The sequence below is a fragment of the Nomascus leucogenys genome, chromosome 8, assembly GCF_006542625.1.
Source record: "Nomascus leucogenys isolate Asia chromosome 8, Asia_NLE_v1, whole genome shotgun sequence".
In the NCBI taxonomy this organism is placed as follows: Eukaryota; Metazoa; Chordata; class Mammalia; order Primates; family Hylobatidae; genus Nomascus; species Nomascus leucogenys.
Window position 1 is genome coordinate 47,038,489 of NC_044388.1, and position 16,892 is coordinate 47,055,380.

The window sequence follows — 16,892 nt, forward strand, 5'->3', positions numbered from 1 at the left end:
TAGCTGGGATTTCAGGCGCCTGCCACCACGCCCAGCTAATTTTTGTATTTTAGTAGAGATCAGGTTTCACCATGTTAGCTGGGCTGGTCTCAAACGACTGACCTCAGGTGATCCGCCTGCCTCGGCCTCCCAAAGTACTGGGATTACAGGCATGAGCCACCGTGCCCAGCCTAGAATTAAGATTCTTAGTTCCTTTTTTTTTTTCGAAACAGCATCTTGCTCTGTCACCCAGGCTGTAGTGCAGTGGCGAAACATGGCTCACTGCAGCCTCACCCTCCAGGGTTCAAGCAATCCTCCCACCTAGTAGCTGGGACTACAGGTGTGCACCACCATACCTGGCTAATTTTTGTAATTTTTGTAGAGATGGGGTTTCACCATGTTGCTCAGACTGGTCTCGAACTCCTCAGCTCAAGTGATCCACCCTCCTTGGCCTCCCAAAGTACTGGGATTACATGTATGAGCCACTGTGCCCGGGCCTCTTACTACTTTCTTAAGGTGACGTTTAGTGTTCTGTCACTTATATACATCATTTGAGTCCATTTTCTCCACACCCCACTTTTCCCGGGTGATACGACTGAAAGGAAAGAGACTGCTTTTGGAGAGTGGACATGCTAAAATTAGTAAGAGTCTCAGCGCATAGATTTGATAAGAGTTTTAGCCAAAACTAGAAGATAGTTGAGAAACATAAATGGTCATATCATTCAGAAAGTAGAGTAGTGTTTGCCAGGGCCTGGAAGGAGGGGGTAATAGGGAGTTGCTGTTAAAATGGCACAGTTTCAGTTGGGGAAGATGAAAACATTCTGGAGATGGATGGTGGTGATGGTTGCACAACAGTGTGAATGTACTTAGTACCACAGAGTGGTACACTTAAAAATGGTTAAAATAGTAGTCAGGCACAGTGGCTCATGTCTATAATCCCGGTGACTTGGGAGGCTAAGGTGGGAGAATGGCTTGAGCCCAGGAGTTTGAAGGTATAGTGAGCCATGATCGCACTACTGTACTCCAGCCTGGGTGACAGAGCAAGACCCCATCTCAAAAAAGAAAAAAAAAATAGATGGCCAATAGATGGTAAATTGTGTGTTGTGTATATTTAACCCACACACATACAAAAAATCATGTCATTAAGTTCAGCATGGTGATATTAGCGGGCTGTGAAAGTGTATTTTCTAAGCTGGTCACATTTTAACAATGCTTCCAAACGAACTTTGGAAAGATAAAAGTAAAGGTTCTAGTCAGTCTTGGAAATTAAATCTCTGATTTGTTCTCTTCACTCTGTCAAGTTTTGAAGTCTTACTCTGTTCCCAAAAGTATATACATACATGAGATGGTATTAAAAATAGGGCTTGTGTATGCCCCATGAACAGCCTTTTCAAATTTAGGTGGATTTTAATTCACTCAAAATGAATGTGCATGAATCTTACATTTAAGAATATTCAGTCAGATAAAATCCTAAAAACAGTATCTGCTAGACAAGTTGGATGTTTTGCACAGTAGAAAAGTGTCTTGCTATGTCTGGGCATATTCTGGGGACCTCTCTGGCCTAAATCTCTTCCTCAAGTATCATCCCTGTGAAAGTCACTAGAAATCCTTACTGAGAAGTGTGCCAACTATTTTCAGAGTTAAAGACCAGGAAGGTATTTCCACACTACCAAGGCAGAAGCCGTTTTTTTATACTCTTAATGGTGTTCTGCTGTGCTCGAAGAGAGATCCAGAGGAAAAACCAACAGAAGCTATAGAAATCCAGCTAGCAAGAATACAAGGTAAAAGGGCCAGGCATGGTGGCTCACGCCTGTAATCCCAGCACTTTGGGAGGCTGAGGCAGGTGAATCACCTGAGGTCAAGGAGTTCGAGACCAGCCTGGCCAACATGGCGAAACTCCATCTCTACTAAAAATACAAAAATTAGCCGGGCGTGGTGGCGGGTGCCTGTAGTCCCAGCTACTGGGGAGGCTGAGGTGGAAGGATCGCTCGAACCCTGAAGGCAGTGGTTGCAGTGAGCTGAGATTGTGCCACTGCATTCCAGCCCTGGCGACAGAGCAAGACTCCCTCCCAAAGAAAAAAAAAAAAAAAAAAGGAAAAACTATAATCTAGTGGGCTGGATGTAACCTGAAAAGGAAAGGTGGGTAGCCAAGTCTTTCTGATCTTGTTGATAGTGTTGGACTTGGGTTATCCCAGTACATACGCCACAGGAAAGAATACTAAGGCCAGTCACCCATCCTAGGATAGACCCTATCTTGACTTCCTAGTCTTTCAATCATACATCTGGCAGCACATCTAGCGGTATTGCCAGGAAAGGCATCCCCCAGACATATTTCCAGAAGAAAACAGGCTAAAAAACAAGAAGACTGGGTCTGTATAGAAGATTCAGGTGACAATAAGAACAAGAAACTAAGGCCTTTATGTTGCGACATAGGAATCCATCTCAGTGGGTGGTTTTTGACAAAGTTTGGATGTTATACCTGTGGTTCATAGTCCCTGGAACTTAAAAAAATACCATAGTTGAGCATGCTGTTTTGACATTTGTAATCATTGTTAGGAAGAGAAGCACTCGAGGTCAACTTTCAAATCAATTTTAGAGACAGATAAGAGGTGGTTTGTATCTTTCATTATAGAAGAATAGACTTGGATACAGAAGATAGAGGGTCTTATATCTGGCTCCATTACTAATACTCTGTGTGGCATTGGGAAGGTGGATTTACTTCTAAAAGGCCTGAGTTTTATCTTTAAAATTGATATTTGCCCTACGTCAGAAGACCGTTATGCAGATCAAAATTAAATAATATATGTGGAAACTTTGAAGAGTTTGTACAAATATTTGATGTACAAATAAGAATTTGCACAACTTCAAAGATAATGGATCTTCCAAGAGTTGTACAAAGAGAGCTGCACAAATATAAGATGTCATCTGTGTGGAAATGGGTCAGTAGAGGAAGGTGACCTGGTAAGGGTTAGATTGGGGAACAAAAGAAGGGATAGAAGGAGAGAGGATGGTGCCATGAAAGGAGAACAGAATGAGGAGAGTGAGCACCCCCAGGGCAGAAGTTGTATTCAGTCAATTCAGCAAATACGTACAAGCATGTCCTCCATTCCAGGCACTGTTCTCGAAGCTTGGGATGTATCCATGAATTTAAGTAAAACTCATATTTGAGGATTGTGGGAAGGGACTGATAGTTAACAATGAACATAATAAATACGTGAATTATATAATAGGTTGGGTAGCAAGTGTTATTTTTTAAAAAGGAAGAACAGGGTGTAGGGGAGAGGAGAGTGCAGGAGGCAGTATTAAATAGTGTGGTTGGAGGCAGCCTCAATGAGAACATGAGACTTAGGGAAAGACATACGGAGTTAGCTAAGCAGGTATCTGAGGGAAGAGATAGCCAGGCAGGAGTCGGAGCAGCAAGCCTATGGGAATGAGCATGAGCAAGATATCCAAAGAAGCTAAGAGCTCTAGGCTTCTAAAAGGAAATTGGCTGCAAAATGAATTCAACTTAGGTAGGGAAATAAACCATTCTCATTCCATATCCCCTTTTTTTGCAAAACCTCTTCTTGCTATCACCACTTACTAGTCTTAAAGGTATGCCTCTCCATGTGTTTTCCAAGTTATCTTCAAGACACAAATTCCTTTAAGCTAATAGTAATCAAACCGTAGGAAAGCCATGGTTATTCCAGATCATCTTGTACAATCATAGTCTTCAGATAATTGAGCTGTTCTTCCTGTGAATATAGTAACACTCAGAAGAAAAAAACAGTTTCCTCTGCATTTAACTATTGGTTTTATATAAGGTGAGTGCCATTCAAATTTCAGTATTTTGTGCAAGTTTGGCCTTGGGTGATTTTCTGTGAAATATCTGCAGTAAGAATTCAAGGGACAATAGGAGATACCATGGCTACCCCGAGGAAATGAAAGAGGCTTTATTTCAGACACTCAGTATGAAGCTACCCAAATGAAATGCCAAACAAAGCTAATCCACTCAATCTAATACAGAATTTACAGCAAAACAGAGAAATTCTTTAACATTAGCACTTCAGAAAAAGTGCAGGAAATAAAATTAGCCTTGAGGAAAGGAACAAAGCCATGAGATAAAATCCTATTACTGATGGGACAAACAGCAACATCATTCCCTGTGGCATCTAGACATCCACATCCGCAAGGTAATACCTCCTGGTAATTCCAGGTGGAAATGACTTCTGAGCCACTTGAAGGTGGAAGTTGAGTTGGAACTTGTTAGTGTCTAAGAAGGTAGGTTTCATATTTTGAAGGTAAACATGTTTCATTAATCTTTCTTCCATAGGAACAGCTAAAGAACTAGTTTAGATTTTAATTTTTCTGTTTTGCTGAGTGAAAAAGTATGGCTTTTAGTGGCATGTGTTAACTTGACCACTCTTGAGGACCAGAAGCCTGTGACTTGTGTATTTTTCTTAGAATGTAGCATTTGATACTTTTTAAGTGGAAATTTGGTGGTGCTTATAGCTTGTTTTACATATGTATGGGTTGTTGACCAGTCCAGATTTTTTGTCCATTTTTCGGGAAAGGGAAAAGATAAAACAGACTTGGATAACTTTTGTTTGGAAGCTATAAAAGTATAATGAAAAATTATGTGGAGAAGAAAGAAAGTGATCCTGTCATTTTCTGATCTCATGTTTTTCTTATTTTCCGTGTCTTTCTCCCTTCCAGTGTCTGAGAGATTTCTTCAATTCCAAACTCTTTTACTTCTGCTACCTATCATTTTAAATTTTGATTTAAACCCTTCCCTGAGGGTTTTCTGTAGTATTCTGTTCTTACTTCATGGATAGAATATCTTCCGTTATTACTGGAAGCTTTTTTGTTTGAGACTATACTGGTAGCTTTTTTCTTTGTTTTCTTCTTCCTGCATAATCATCGTTTCTTCCATGTTGCTCTCTTCTGTTTATTTTGACGTCTGTGTTTCGTGTTCAGTGTTTTCTTTGATTAGTTTCTTGCTTAGAATCACACAAAGGCCAAATCCTCATAATGAGAATCCTTATTTGCAGTTTCGTGTAGTTCTGTAAGTATCATGAAGTGTAATAGAAAGGTGGGGATAGTGTATTGCTCACAGAAGCTGCCAAGTTAAAAGTGCTCAGAATTCTAGAGCTGCTAACATTAAAAACAAAAATGGCCTTGTGTTTTACTTGATTAAAATTAAGTCTTAAGTTTAGAACAGCTTTAAACTTGGTTTAAAATATTCATTTTAGGGTGTTTGCCAGCTTCCCAGTAAAAATGATGAAAAAGAATATCCACACAGAAGAATTGATATCAGGTATTGTTCAGACTTTGTTGCTGACCTGTTAACTTTTCCAGACTGGTCTCGTTTTCTCCCTCCCTGTTTGTATCTTGGGGTTCACATTCATATCCAGAGCCTCTTTTTACTTCCGAGAGCCATATGTTCTTGCCAAATGCAATGTTTAGCTCCAAAGTGTGTAAAGAATAATGACTGTCTACAGACTCCGATTTATTTTCTCTAGATTTGCACCTCACCATGATGCCTTCCACAGCTCAAAAGTCATTTCCTGCTTGGGCTAAGTTAGTTGTAATAAGTGATAATGCAATTTCATTTCTCCACACCTCTTTCAGAACAAAGTTCACAGAAACCTAAACAAATTACAAGGTTGGGGTGATTTGAGCAGTCTACGTCACGATAGTCTTCTCTTCAAATTATTAGACCACTTAGGCTTATCTTCGGTATTTTGTTCCTTACTGATTTTAGGAGTCCTGTATTTGCTAAACTTGAAATGCATGGTAAAAAAATGTATCTACTGTCCGTTTTTTTTAGGTTGATACCCAAAGATCAGTATTACTGTGGTGTTCTCTATTTCACTGGGAGTGATATTTTCAATAAGAATATGAGGGCTCATGCCCTAGAAAAGGGTTTCACAATCAATGAATACACCATCCGTCCCTTGGGAGTCACTGGTGAGTGTCCATGTGTGTATTAGAGATCATCTCTCATCTGGAGAGAAGGTTATTTTCAAAGATACTTTGGTTTAGCAAACCTTCTAATAACTATGCCAGTTAGTGAAGTTTCTTTGTATATTTAGTCCTTCAGGCAACGAGAGGATTTAATGCATAACATGCTCCTAGGCCCTCAGTTGAAGGCCATCAAGGCAAGTGTTATTTCCAGCTTTGTTAAAATGGATTAAACCCTTTCATGCTCAGTAAAAAAATGTTATTCATCTAAAAGGGTTTTTTTTTTTTTTTTTTTGCTGTTGTTTAATGTACCTCTAGGACCCCTGAAAAACTCAAGTATCATTGTTTTCAGTGCCACATACTTTGCTTTTAGTGCCACGGTATCTTTGGCCCCATGCTTTTAAAGTTTAAAGAATAAGGATTGCTGAATCTATGCTTAGTGGGTCCTGTTAACATTTCACAGTATACTATGTGGTTTATTGTTCTCTACTAGGAGAATGAATTTTTGTCATTTTGTCCTCTAAGTATAAAATAAGGCTTTCATCCCTGGTAGACTAGGGCAGTGCTTCCCACAATTCAGTGTGCATACCAGCAACATGGGGGCCTCACTAAATTCAGATTCTAATTCCTTGGGCTTGCAGTGGGGCTCAGGATTCTGCATTTCTAGTAAGCTTCTAGATCAGAGGTTACCAATCTTTTAGCTTCCCTAGGCCACATTGGAAGAAGAATAATTGTCTTGGGCCACACATAAAATACACTAACACTCAATGATAGCTGATGAGCTTTAAAGAAAAAAATCACAAAAACATCTCATGTTTTAAGAAAGTTTACGAATTTGTGCTGGGCCACATTCAAAGTCGTGCTGGGCCCATGCAGCAGGCGGGCCATGGGTTGGATAAGCTTGTTCTAGATAATGCCAGTGCTGCTAGTCCAAGAACCAAGTTGCAAAGGAACTCACTAGAGTATTTTATATAATACATAGTGGCTTCAGCAGAAGGGACGGTCATGAGTGAGGATGACTTGAGTGGCCCTAGCTGGGATCCCCAGGTTCCCTTTGTGGCACTGATGACTCACAAGATGAAGCTCCAGCACAGGCTCCTGGGAGAGGATAGAGGTGGTCAGTGTCTTTTTTTGTTTTTGAAATGGAGTTTCGCTCTTGCTGCCCAGGCTGGAGTGCAATGGCACATTCTTGGCTCACTGCAACCTCTGCCTCCCAGGTTCAAGCGATTCTCCTGCCTCAGCGTCCCGAGTAGCTGGGATTACAGGCATGCGCCACCACACCCGGCTAATTTTGTATTCTTAGTAGAGACAGGGTTTCTCCATGTTGGTCAGGCTGGTCTCAAACTCCTGACCTCAGGTGATCTGCCTGCCTCGGCCTCCCAAAGTGCTGGGATTACAGGCGTGAGCTACCGCGTCCGCCGGTGTCTTTTTTTTTCAGTGACTTGGTTACCATTTTCTTTTTTCTTCTGAAAGCAAGTCCCACACAGCTCTTAATCTTGAACCTTCTATAACTAAACTATAAAACTGGTTCTTACAATAAGTTTTTTCTCTCTGTACTTGCAGGAGTTGCAGGAGAACCCCTGCCAGTGGATAGTGAAAAAGACATCTTTGATTACATCCAGTGGAAATACCGGGAACCCAAGGACCGGAGCGAATGAGGCCTGTATCCTCCCTGGCATACACAACCCAATAGGAGTCTTAATTTATTTCTTAACCTTTGCTATGTAAGGGTCTTTGGTGTTTTTAAATGATTGTTTCTTCTTCATGCTTTTGCTTGCAATGTAGTCAATAAAACTTCATGTACTATTATTGGATGATGATGATCTTATTTTCTTAGCAAATATGTTTAGTTTAAATTTTCATATTATGTTCATGATCATACTTTACTATGGGTTTTGTAGAGAGAAATATGAGATGATAGCAGATCTTTAATGGGAGTTTTTATTTTCTCATATTCTGCTCTATGCTATAAACCAGATTACCCCTACTTACTGATCACAAATTAGTTAATTAAGGTACCCCCAGAGACTAGCCTCTGGAAGACTGTTCAATATTTTCTAGAAACCAGGTGGGGGCGGGCACGGTGGTTCATGCCTGTAATCCCAGTACTTTGGGAGGCTGGGGCAGGTGGATCGCCTGAGGTCAGCAGTTGGAGACCAGCCTGGCCAACATGGTGAAACCCCGTCTCTACCAAAAATACAAAAATTAGCTGAGGGTGTTGGCATATGCCTGTAATCCCAGCTACTTAGGAGGCTGAGGTGGGAAAATTGCTTGAACCCGGGAGGCGGAGGTTGCTGTGAGCCAAGATCACACAAGTGTACTCTAGTCTGGGTGACAGAGTGAGACTCCATCTCAAAAAAATAAACTAGGGACCTTCATAAATTTAGTTTTTTGTTGGGCCCATATTTGATAGTGTCAGTCCATTCTTGCATTGCTCTAAAAGAATACTGGAGACTGGGTAGTTTATGAAGGAAAAAGGTTTAATTGGCTCATGGTTCTGCAGACTGTATAGGAAGCATGGCACCGGCATCTGCTAAGCTTCTTGGGAGGCCTCAGGAAGGTTTTACTCATGGTGGGAGATGAAGTGGGAGCAGGCACTTCATATGGCGAAAGCAGGAGCGAGAGAGAGAGAGGAGGTGCCACACTTTCAAACAACCAGATCTCGTGTCAACTAACATAACTCACTCATCACCAGGGGGATGGTGCTGAGCCATTCATGAGGAATCCGCCCCCAAGGTCCAGTTACCTCCCACCAGGCCCCACCTCCAATACTGGAGGTCACATTTCAGCCATGAGATACGGAGGGGATAAACGTCCAAACCATATCATTGAATCTTGTAATATATACTTATAACCTGAACAGAAAAACAGGTGTATGATTTGTCTCTTAAATCTGTAGCACTTGCTTGAAATCCACTAGAAAGAGCTCCCCTAAGCACAACCACTTCTATGCACAAAATACAGCCCTTTTAAACTTCAAACAAACAAAAATTTCACTTTTTTACCCGAGTTTTCCTCTGGGCTTTTAAGTGCAAGTAGTCAAAATGTGTAAGTAAAAACACTCCTTGAAAGCCCTGCCTTTCAAATATTAAAATTATGTAAATATAAAATATACAAAGTTATCAAATGGTAAGTAAAGCTACTGAAAACGTGAAAATGCTTTATAACTTGCAAAGGACTATACAAACATAAGATATCTTTTGAAACTTCTTTATTAACCAAATTATTTTGTAGTGAAATGCCATTTCCCTTCTAAGAAATGAATGGAAATAAACAATAGAGTTATTAAGGAAAAATATAGTATTTGCTGTGATAATTTTCCCTGGTAAGATGTAAGAATTAATTTACTTTTAACTTCAGATGCTATCATTTTGTACCCCCTAGGATACTGTCAGGCAGCAGCCCTTCACCAGAAATTGTTTAAAGATTTATTTGGAGAGAGAGATGTGGCTCGGTTATAGTATGTGTATTTCAAAACATCACACAGTACACTTTAAATAGATACAATTTTAATTCCTTTTTGTTGTTGTTTTGAGACGGAGTCTCGTACTGTCACCCGGGCTGGAGTGCAATGGCGTGATCTTGGCTCATTGGAACCTCTGCCTCCCAGGTTCAAGCAATTCTCCTGCCTCTGCCTCCCGAGTAGCTGGGATTACAGGCATCTGCCACCATGCCCAGCTAATTTTTTGTATTTTTTAGTAGAGACAGGGTTTTACTATGTTGGCCAGTCTGGTCTCAAACTCTTGACCGCGTGATCCACCCGCCTCAGCCTCCCAAAGTGCTGGGATTACAGGCGTGAGCCACCGCGCCTGGCTTCAATTCTTAAAGATTTGAATTAATCGAGTCCCCAGATTAGAAATAATTTTTTTTGTTACAGAGTCCCATCAGTTTTCTGGAAAAACGGACAAAAGGCTAAAGCTAGTTTCATTCATCACAAGGTTGCCATGTCTTAGTTCGCTAGTTTCAGGCTATTTCACTTGCTACAAGATTTGATTTTAAGAGAGATCTGTATGGAAGCATTTTAAAGTTAATGTCCGAGATTGAGCTCAAATGCAATGTGGATTCTTCTTTATTTTGAAATATTTATAGCTTTTCTATTTTTTGGCATACTCTTAACCGAGCATGCTGCTGATTGCTGGTCAGTTGGCTTCGACACAGTAGTCCAGGGCCACAGTCGCAACGCTGGAAGATTTCTGGAGCTTGAGCAGTGTCTTTATGCCCTCTCCTGGAGCAGACCTGTCCCTCCAAAAGGACTGGCTTACAAATTTTCGTCCAAAAATGACGAGCACAGCAAAGTCCAGGGCCACAGTCAAAAGTTCTCAGACAACTTTCTCCCTCTTGTCCTGTAACAAGGTTAAATGTGCGCTTTAGTGATAAATAAGGAAAGTGGCCTGCTGGGGGTTTGCTACTGGGATAAGGGAATGGGACCTATGACTGACAGCCACAAAGTAAAAACAGACACAGCACGCGGGTCTCACAGAGCTAGGTCTTAGGCTAAAAGCAGTAATGCCATGGCGACTCCACCCCTACCCATCGGAATTGATTGTTGTTACTGGCTGCAGACTACCTTAGGCTACTCTCTACGTGACCCCCACAGCTTCTTATAGAAAGAGATAACAAACAGCCCATGCTTTCTAAGTGTTTCTGGGATGGAGAAGAATAAAGTCAGTCTCACCCTATCCTTAAGAGGCTGGGAGGAGAAAATGCATTTCTGAAATAAAATATGCTCCGAATGCTGTTCTTACCCTTCCTGCCTTGTGATTTCTTAATACTTGGCTTCCTCTTAGGTTGGTTTTCCTGGACTGGGTGCCCAGTTGTTCCTTCTGCACGTGTGCCATCTTGCTCATCAAGCTGCCTTTCTAATATTGGGGTTGCATCTTCCATCGTATTACAAACATCTGAGGGACAACCAGGTGTAACTAGAATTATTAACTTCAAGGGGGAGAACCACAGACACACTAATTATCCTACTGTTGCATAGTTGGGCAGCACCTCTGCCTTCAGTTTATATATAACTTTCTAGATTTCTGGAACATGTGCTAAATACTTACATGCTCGCATATGGCAGAGAAAGTAGCTAAGTGGAAATTGGATTCCATTAAAGGTAGTTAATAGTATCCAAGTGGAAATGGAATTATTTGAATGATTCCAACTTGAGTCTTTGCTTTAAAATCCATTATCTCCAAGTCATTGGCAAGAGCTGTTGCCAGGAAATAAATTATTTTGTTTCATTAAGAAAAAGGCAGGCCAGGCCTGGTGGCTTACACTTGTAATCCCAGCACTTTGGGAGGCCGAGGTAGGTGGATCACCTGAGGTCAGGAGTTCGAGACTAGCCTGACCAACATGGTGAAACCCTGTCTCTACTAAAAATACAAAAATTAGCCGGGCGTGGTGGTGCACGCCTGTAGTCCCAGTTACTCCAGAGGCTGAGGCAGGAGAACCGCCTGAACCCGGAAGGCCGAGGCTGCAGTGAGCTGTGGACAACAAGGGCGAAATTCCGTCTCAGAAAAAAAAAAAAGGAAAAGAAAAGGCAGCTGCATACATTTACTTCAAGCATGAATCTAGGAAGCACCATTAGAGAGTGCCTACCCTGGAATATTCTAGTCTATGGGGCTTAGACACTACCTTCGGTTTAAAAACCACTGTTGGCATTATGTCGCTCACCGTTCACACAGAGTGTCCCAGGGCAGCACATGGCATCTCGCTGGCACCTCCTCCGCAACCCACGACACGTAGCACAGAACGGCTTCTCATCGCGGGGCTGGAGGCAGAACTTTCTGGTATTGCAGTCCATGTCAGACAGGCACTGTGAGCCCTGTGGAGGGAATCTGTTATCACAAGGCTAGGAAACCCAACACGATGGACGATGACTTATTGAAGGCAGGAGGCGGAGGGAGCCAAAAGACAGTGGCGCTGTGACAAATCCTGGGTGCATCTTATTTTCCAGTGGAAATGGTTTTCTCCCACAAAGGGAAGCTCAGGTCACCCGGGGAGAGACCTAGGCACTGTAAAGGCTATTTGAGTTTGAAAAATTGACTTAACTCAGAATTTAGTTTTCCTGTGCTCTTTGTGAAAATGGGAAAAAATGTTTTCCTATGTGTGTCTTAACAGGTGAGTATGAGATTTTCAATATATCAACTCTAGAAGCTGGCTGCAGCTTAATTAAATATACTATTGATGTTTGTGGCATTCCTATTTGATTTTTTACTCTAGTGAATCACATTTAGCTTAGAGACCCTTCCCTAAGTGAACTGTCCTTTGATTTTCAATGGTGCCTCATTGACATAGAGAAAGAGATACCGAAGATCAATTGTTCTCATAGACAGCTGATGCTTTTACATAGACATGTAACGTAGGTATAGTATATATATGTAATAATATATAAGATATATAATAACATATACACATATATAAAGCGATTCCTAAAACAACTCTCTCTGTGAAGTTAGACGGTGACAAGGCAATGCATCATGGCCCTCTGTTTAAATTCTCATTCCCATGTTTGCTGGCTGTGTGAGCTTGGGTAAGCTCTTCGACATCTCTTGAGTTTTATTTCCTCATCTGGAATTAGGGGATGTTTCACCTATCTCAAATTGTGAGGAAGAGTACATGAGGTATTACATGTAAAAGCGCTGGCACATAGTAGAGCTTCCAAAGTGTTCGTTTATTCCCTGATTTATAGACAAACGTATGGCCAAATGATGTGAAAAGCCACTGTATTTATTTCATACATTTCATACGTTTCAGCTAAGGTCACCACTCCTACCAGGATGCCCTCCCAAATCCGAAACCAATTCAATTTACCTGCTAGGTAAGACATTTCACACATGAATCAGAATGACTTACTAAAGCCTAAACAGAACACCCCAGCTGCCAGCAGTCCCGTACCTCGCCCCCCGCCGAGCAGCCTTACCTTCCAGGCCCCATGCAGGTCGGCAGAGCTCCTGATGTTGTTGAAGTCCAGGACCAGAGCTCCCAGGGGAGAGCAGAGCCAGCTCAGCCCCAGTAGGATGGCCACCACCATCCTTCAATCCCCGGGCTCCTGGAGGGTCCCAGCACTGTGCGTCACCAAAGCGAGGCTGCTCTCCACCCAGAGCAGAGCTTCCACTAAGCTGGCAGCTCAGCACGTCGTCTGTCACTGCTTTTTCTGAAAGGGAAGCAAACCTTTGAGTAAGGTGCATGAAATTGGCTGAGCAAAGTCTGACCAGCAGGTTCCTCCTGAAACTATTTATAACCAGATGTACCTCCTCCCCGCTCTGTTCCTTTCTCCTGCCCCACACAGGCTTCAACAAATCCCTTCAAATCTGTTTGATCAATAGTTCAAAACAAGGACTCAATAGAAGGAGAGAAGAGGCAGGGCCATGCGGCTTCTCCTCCAGGGGTTGAATCCCTCTTAATTATTGCATATCAAAGTTAGTTCAAAGGGCCACAGCAGAGCAGGATGTCTGTATCAAAGGCAAACTCTGATAATCACCTGCATTTCCTACCTTCAGTAATCCTTTGGGGGTAGGGAGGGAGTCTGTCCTAAGATCTGTTTTCACAGCTAATTGTGCTCAAAGAAAGGATGAATCATACTGGCCAATATGCTATAGAGGATGCCAAAAACTAATGAGGTACAAAATACACTGAGAAGCTGTAAACTGGGCTTCAGATAGTGAGGACAGATAGAAAAAAGAGAAAACGCCCCCTGATTAGTTCTGGCATCCAGATGTCAAAATCCTAACCACTTAAAAGTTGTGAACGTAACAGCACCTGTTCTGACTAAATGCCATTTGGGAAATTACTTTCCTTTAAATGAAAATTGAACTGTTTGAAGTTGGAGTTATTAGGAAAATAATGTAAGTTATGAAAATCTCATTTTTCAATGGTGGGAACAATGATAGAAAGCCCATTTTACACAATTCAGTTCGAAGCTTTGGGTCCATTTTATCAGCAACATATTTAATTTGTGTTGCGTTATGTAAAACTCACTTAAGCAGAAGAAGGATCCAAGTCTCTGGCTGATTTCAGATGAAATTTCATGTATTTCCAATTTTCCTAATATGAATTTTTTAAAACTTCTGCTTCATCCCTTTCCTGTCTGATTTTTTTCCATTTGGACTATTAGGTAATTTAGACATGTGCTTATCACTGTCTTAAATACTTTAAGGGTAGAACAATCTAGATCTGGGTCAAAAAATCATTTTTTCTCTTCATTGTTTCATTGCTCTTAGCATAGAGTCATCTGAAAATGCATTTTTTTCTATGCCATAAATGATAATCTTATTATTTACTACATTTTCCTGCAGAACAACCTAACATCAATTCATTGACATGAATCTTGGCATTCTGTGCATGGGAACATTCTCAATGTTGAGTAATGCAGTGCCATTCCGAAGGTGATGCAGGTGATTCGAGCCTTCCCACTACCTGGCTCTTGTCCTTGGGTTGGTGTTGCTTGTCTACCTCTCGTATGGAAGTTACTTATTTTAATCCCTTAAACTGACAACATCAAACACCCTTTGATAGCATGATAACCCTGGTGACTAGGGGTGTTACAGAATCTATTTTGAAGTTGGACAATTATGACCAAGGATAAAGGAGAGAGCCCCAGGGTTCTGTCTCTGCTAGGTTTCTCTGCTTCCTGCTGCCTCACTGTAAGGGAATTTCAGGTTACCAAAGGCCCCCGGCAACATACACAGGCGAAAGAACTGACGGGAACTCCTGTAACATGGCACAAACAGCCACTGAGCACTTAGAGCACTTAGCATGGAGCAGAGCCTCGGATTACATGTTAGGAATAAAATTTGAAACTCCAATGGCCAGGCACAGTGGCTCACACCTATAATCCCAGCACTTTGGGAGGCCAAGGTGTGAAGATCTCCTGAGCTCAGGAGTTCAAGACCAGCCTGGGCAACATATTGAGATCCCGTCTCCACAAAAAAAATTAAAAAAAAAAAAAAAATAGGCCAGGTGCGGTGGCTGACACCTGTAATCCCACCACTTTGAGAGGCTGAGGTGGGTGGATCACCTGAGGTCAGAAGTTCGAGACCAGCCTGGCCAATATGGTGAAACCCTGTCTCTACTAAAAATATAAAAACTAGCCAGGCGTGGTGGTGGGCACCTGTAATCCCAGCTACTTGGGAGGCTGAGGCAGGAGAATTGATTGAACCTAGGAGACGGAGGTTGCAGTGAGCCAACATGGTGCCACCGCACTCCAGCCTCAGCAATAGAGACTCCATCTCAAAAAAAAAAAAAAAAAATTAGCCAGTCATAGTGGTGTTCACCTGTAGTTTCAGCAACTCAGGAAGCTGAGGTGGGAGAATCATTTAAGCCCAGGAGATTGAGGCTATATATATATACATATATTATATATATATATATATATATATATATATATATATATATATATATAGAGAGAGAGAGAGAGAGAGAGAGAGAGAGAGAAAGATCCAGACAGAAAACTTGTATGTATGGATGACAGAGCCTGGATGACACAGAGAGAGAGAGATCCAGGTAGAGACATGTACATATGGATGATTTCAATATATTATGACAAGCACTAAAATAAAGGTATAAATGTAAGGGTGGAGGACTTATAAAGATATAAATACAGAGGAAGGCATGATTTAGACTTTCTAGAGAAATAAAGCAATGTGTTTACAGATGAGGTAATATTTGAGCTGAATTTTGTGGGTTGCATAAGAGCTTCCTAGGTTGGGAAGTCAGAGATGTCCTCACCTGGGCTCAGAGGGTGAGGTGTGTGCAAGGGCGAGAAGGTGCACTCAGGTGCTAGTGAGAGATTGTGTGGCTGCGGCAGATGATGGAAGGACGAGATGAAGCAAGATGCAGACCCTGATATGCCGTGCTAAGAAAATCAGATTCTATTCTCTGCACAATGTAAAGTCATTGGAGATATATCAGACTGACAATGGCATGGTCCGCTGGGTGCAGTGGCTCATGCTTGTACCCAGCACTTCGTAAGGAGGATAAGGCAAGAGGACCACTTGCGGCCAGGGAGCAGCCTGAACAACATAGCAAGACCCTGTCTCCACAAAAAATAAAAAACCTGGGCATGCCAGCATGTGCCTGTAGTCTCTGTTACTTGGGAGGCTGAGGTGGGAGGATCACTTGAAGCCAGGAGTTCAAGAGCAGCCTGGGCAACATAACAAGAACCCATCTCTACGAAAAATACAAAAATTACCCTGGTGTGGTGGCATGTGTCTGCAGTCCTAGCTATTCAGGAGGCTGAGGTAAGAGGATTGCTTGAGCCTAGGAGGTCAAGGCTGCATGATCCTATCACTGCACTCAAGCCTGGGTGACAGAGTGAGACCCTGTCTTCCCACCAACAAGAAGGAAGGAAGGAAGGGAAAGAGAGAGAGAGACAGACAGACAGACAGACAGAAAGAGAGAGAGAGAAAGAAAGAAAGAGAAAAAGGAAGGAAGTTAGGAAGGAAGAAAGAAAGAAGACAGAAAAGAAAGAAGGGAAAGAAAGGAGAGAGAGGAAGGAAGGAAGGGAGTGAAGGAGAGAGGGAGGGAGGGAGAGAGAGAGAGAAGAAAAAAAGAAAGAGAAAGAAAGAAAAGAAAAGAAAAAAGAAAAGAGGAAGGAAGGAAGGGTGAAAGGAAGGAAGAAAAAAATGAAAGGAAGAAAAATGAAAGGAAAGAAGGAGAGTGAAGGGAAGGAGAAAGAAAAAGAGAAAGAGGAAAGAAAGTGAGAGAAAGGAAGGAAGAAAGAAAGAAAAAGAAAAAAGAAAGGAAGGAAGGGAGGGAGGAAGGGAGGAAAAAAGGAAGGAAGGAGAAGGAGAGAGAGAGAACATGAGAGAAAGAAAGGAAGAAAGAAAAAGGAAAGAAATAGGCCAGGCGCGGTGGCTCACGCTTGTAATCCCAGCACTTTGGGAGGCCGAGGCGGGCGGATCACGAGGTCAAGAGATCGAGACCACGGTGAAACCCCGTCTCTACTAAAAATACAAAAAAATTAGCCGGGCGTGGTG

The 16,892-nt window shown here is 42.0% G+C and overlaps 2 protein-coding genes across 4 annotated transcripts in view; one reads left to right on the forward strand and one right to left on the reverse strand.

Moving 5' to 3' along the window:
- The window catches only part of POLB (DNA polymerase beta), a 33,654-nt gene extending 25,923 nt beyond the window's left edge, over positions 1 to 7,731 (forward strand). For 2 of the 3 annotated variants that reach the window (XM_003269639.2, XM_030817192.1), the window contains 3 exons: positions 5,211 to 5,275; positions 5,789 to 5,928; positions 7,486 to 7,731. In XM_003269639.2, the coding sequence (XP_003269687.1) occupies positions 5,211 to 5,275; positions 5,789 to 5,928; positions 7,486 to 7,580 (300 nt within the window). In that variant the 3' untranslated portion in view covers positions 7,581 to 7,731. The remainder of the gene's footprint in view (positions 1 to 5,210; positions 5,276 to 5,788; positions 5,929 to 7,485) is intronic. The other variant, XM_030817193.1, reaches the window with a different exon arrangement.
- A 2,242-nt stretch (positions 7,732 to 9,973) lies between these two features.
- On the reverse strand, positions 9,974 to 13,418 carry DKK4 (dickkopf WNT signaling pathway inhibitor 4). Its single transcript, XM_003269640.3, has 4 exons — positions 12,836 to 13,418; positions 11,587 to 11,737; positions 10,668 to 10,820; positions 9,974 to 10,265 (listed from the first exon to the last, which is right to left on the reverse strand). The coding sequence occupies exons 1-4, from the start codon at positions 12,944 to 12,946 to the stop codon at positions 10,006 to 10,008; spliced, it is 675 nt and encodes a 224-aa protein (XP_003269688.1). The 5' UTR covers positions 12,947 to 13,418; the 3' UTR covers positions 9,974 to 10,005.
- Positions 13,419 to 16,892: the final 3,474 nt, after the last annotated feature.

Coding starts and splice junctions, on each gene's coding strand:
- DKK4 (XM_003269640.3), bottom strand. CDS start 12,946: ATGGTGGTGGCCATCCTACTGGGGCTGAGCTGGCTCTGCTCTCCCCTG. Junction 11,738..12,835: donor ACCTGCATGGGGCCTGGAAG/GTAAGGCTGCTC, acceptor TTCCCTCCACAG/GGCTCACAGTGCCTGTCTGA. Junction 10,266..10,667: donor GAAATCACAAGGCAGGAAGG/GTAAGAACAGCA, acceptor ACCTTGTTACAG/GACAAGAGGGAGAAAGTTGT.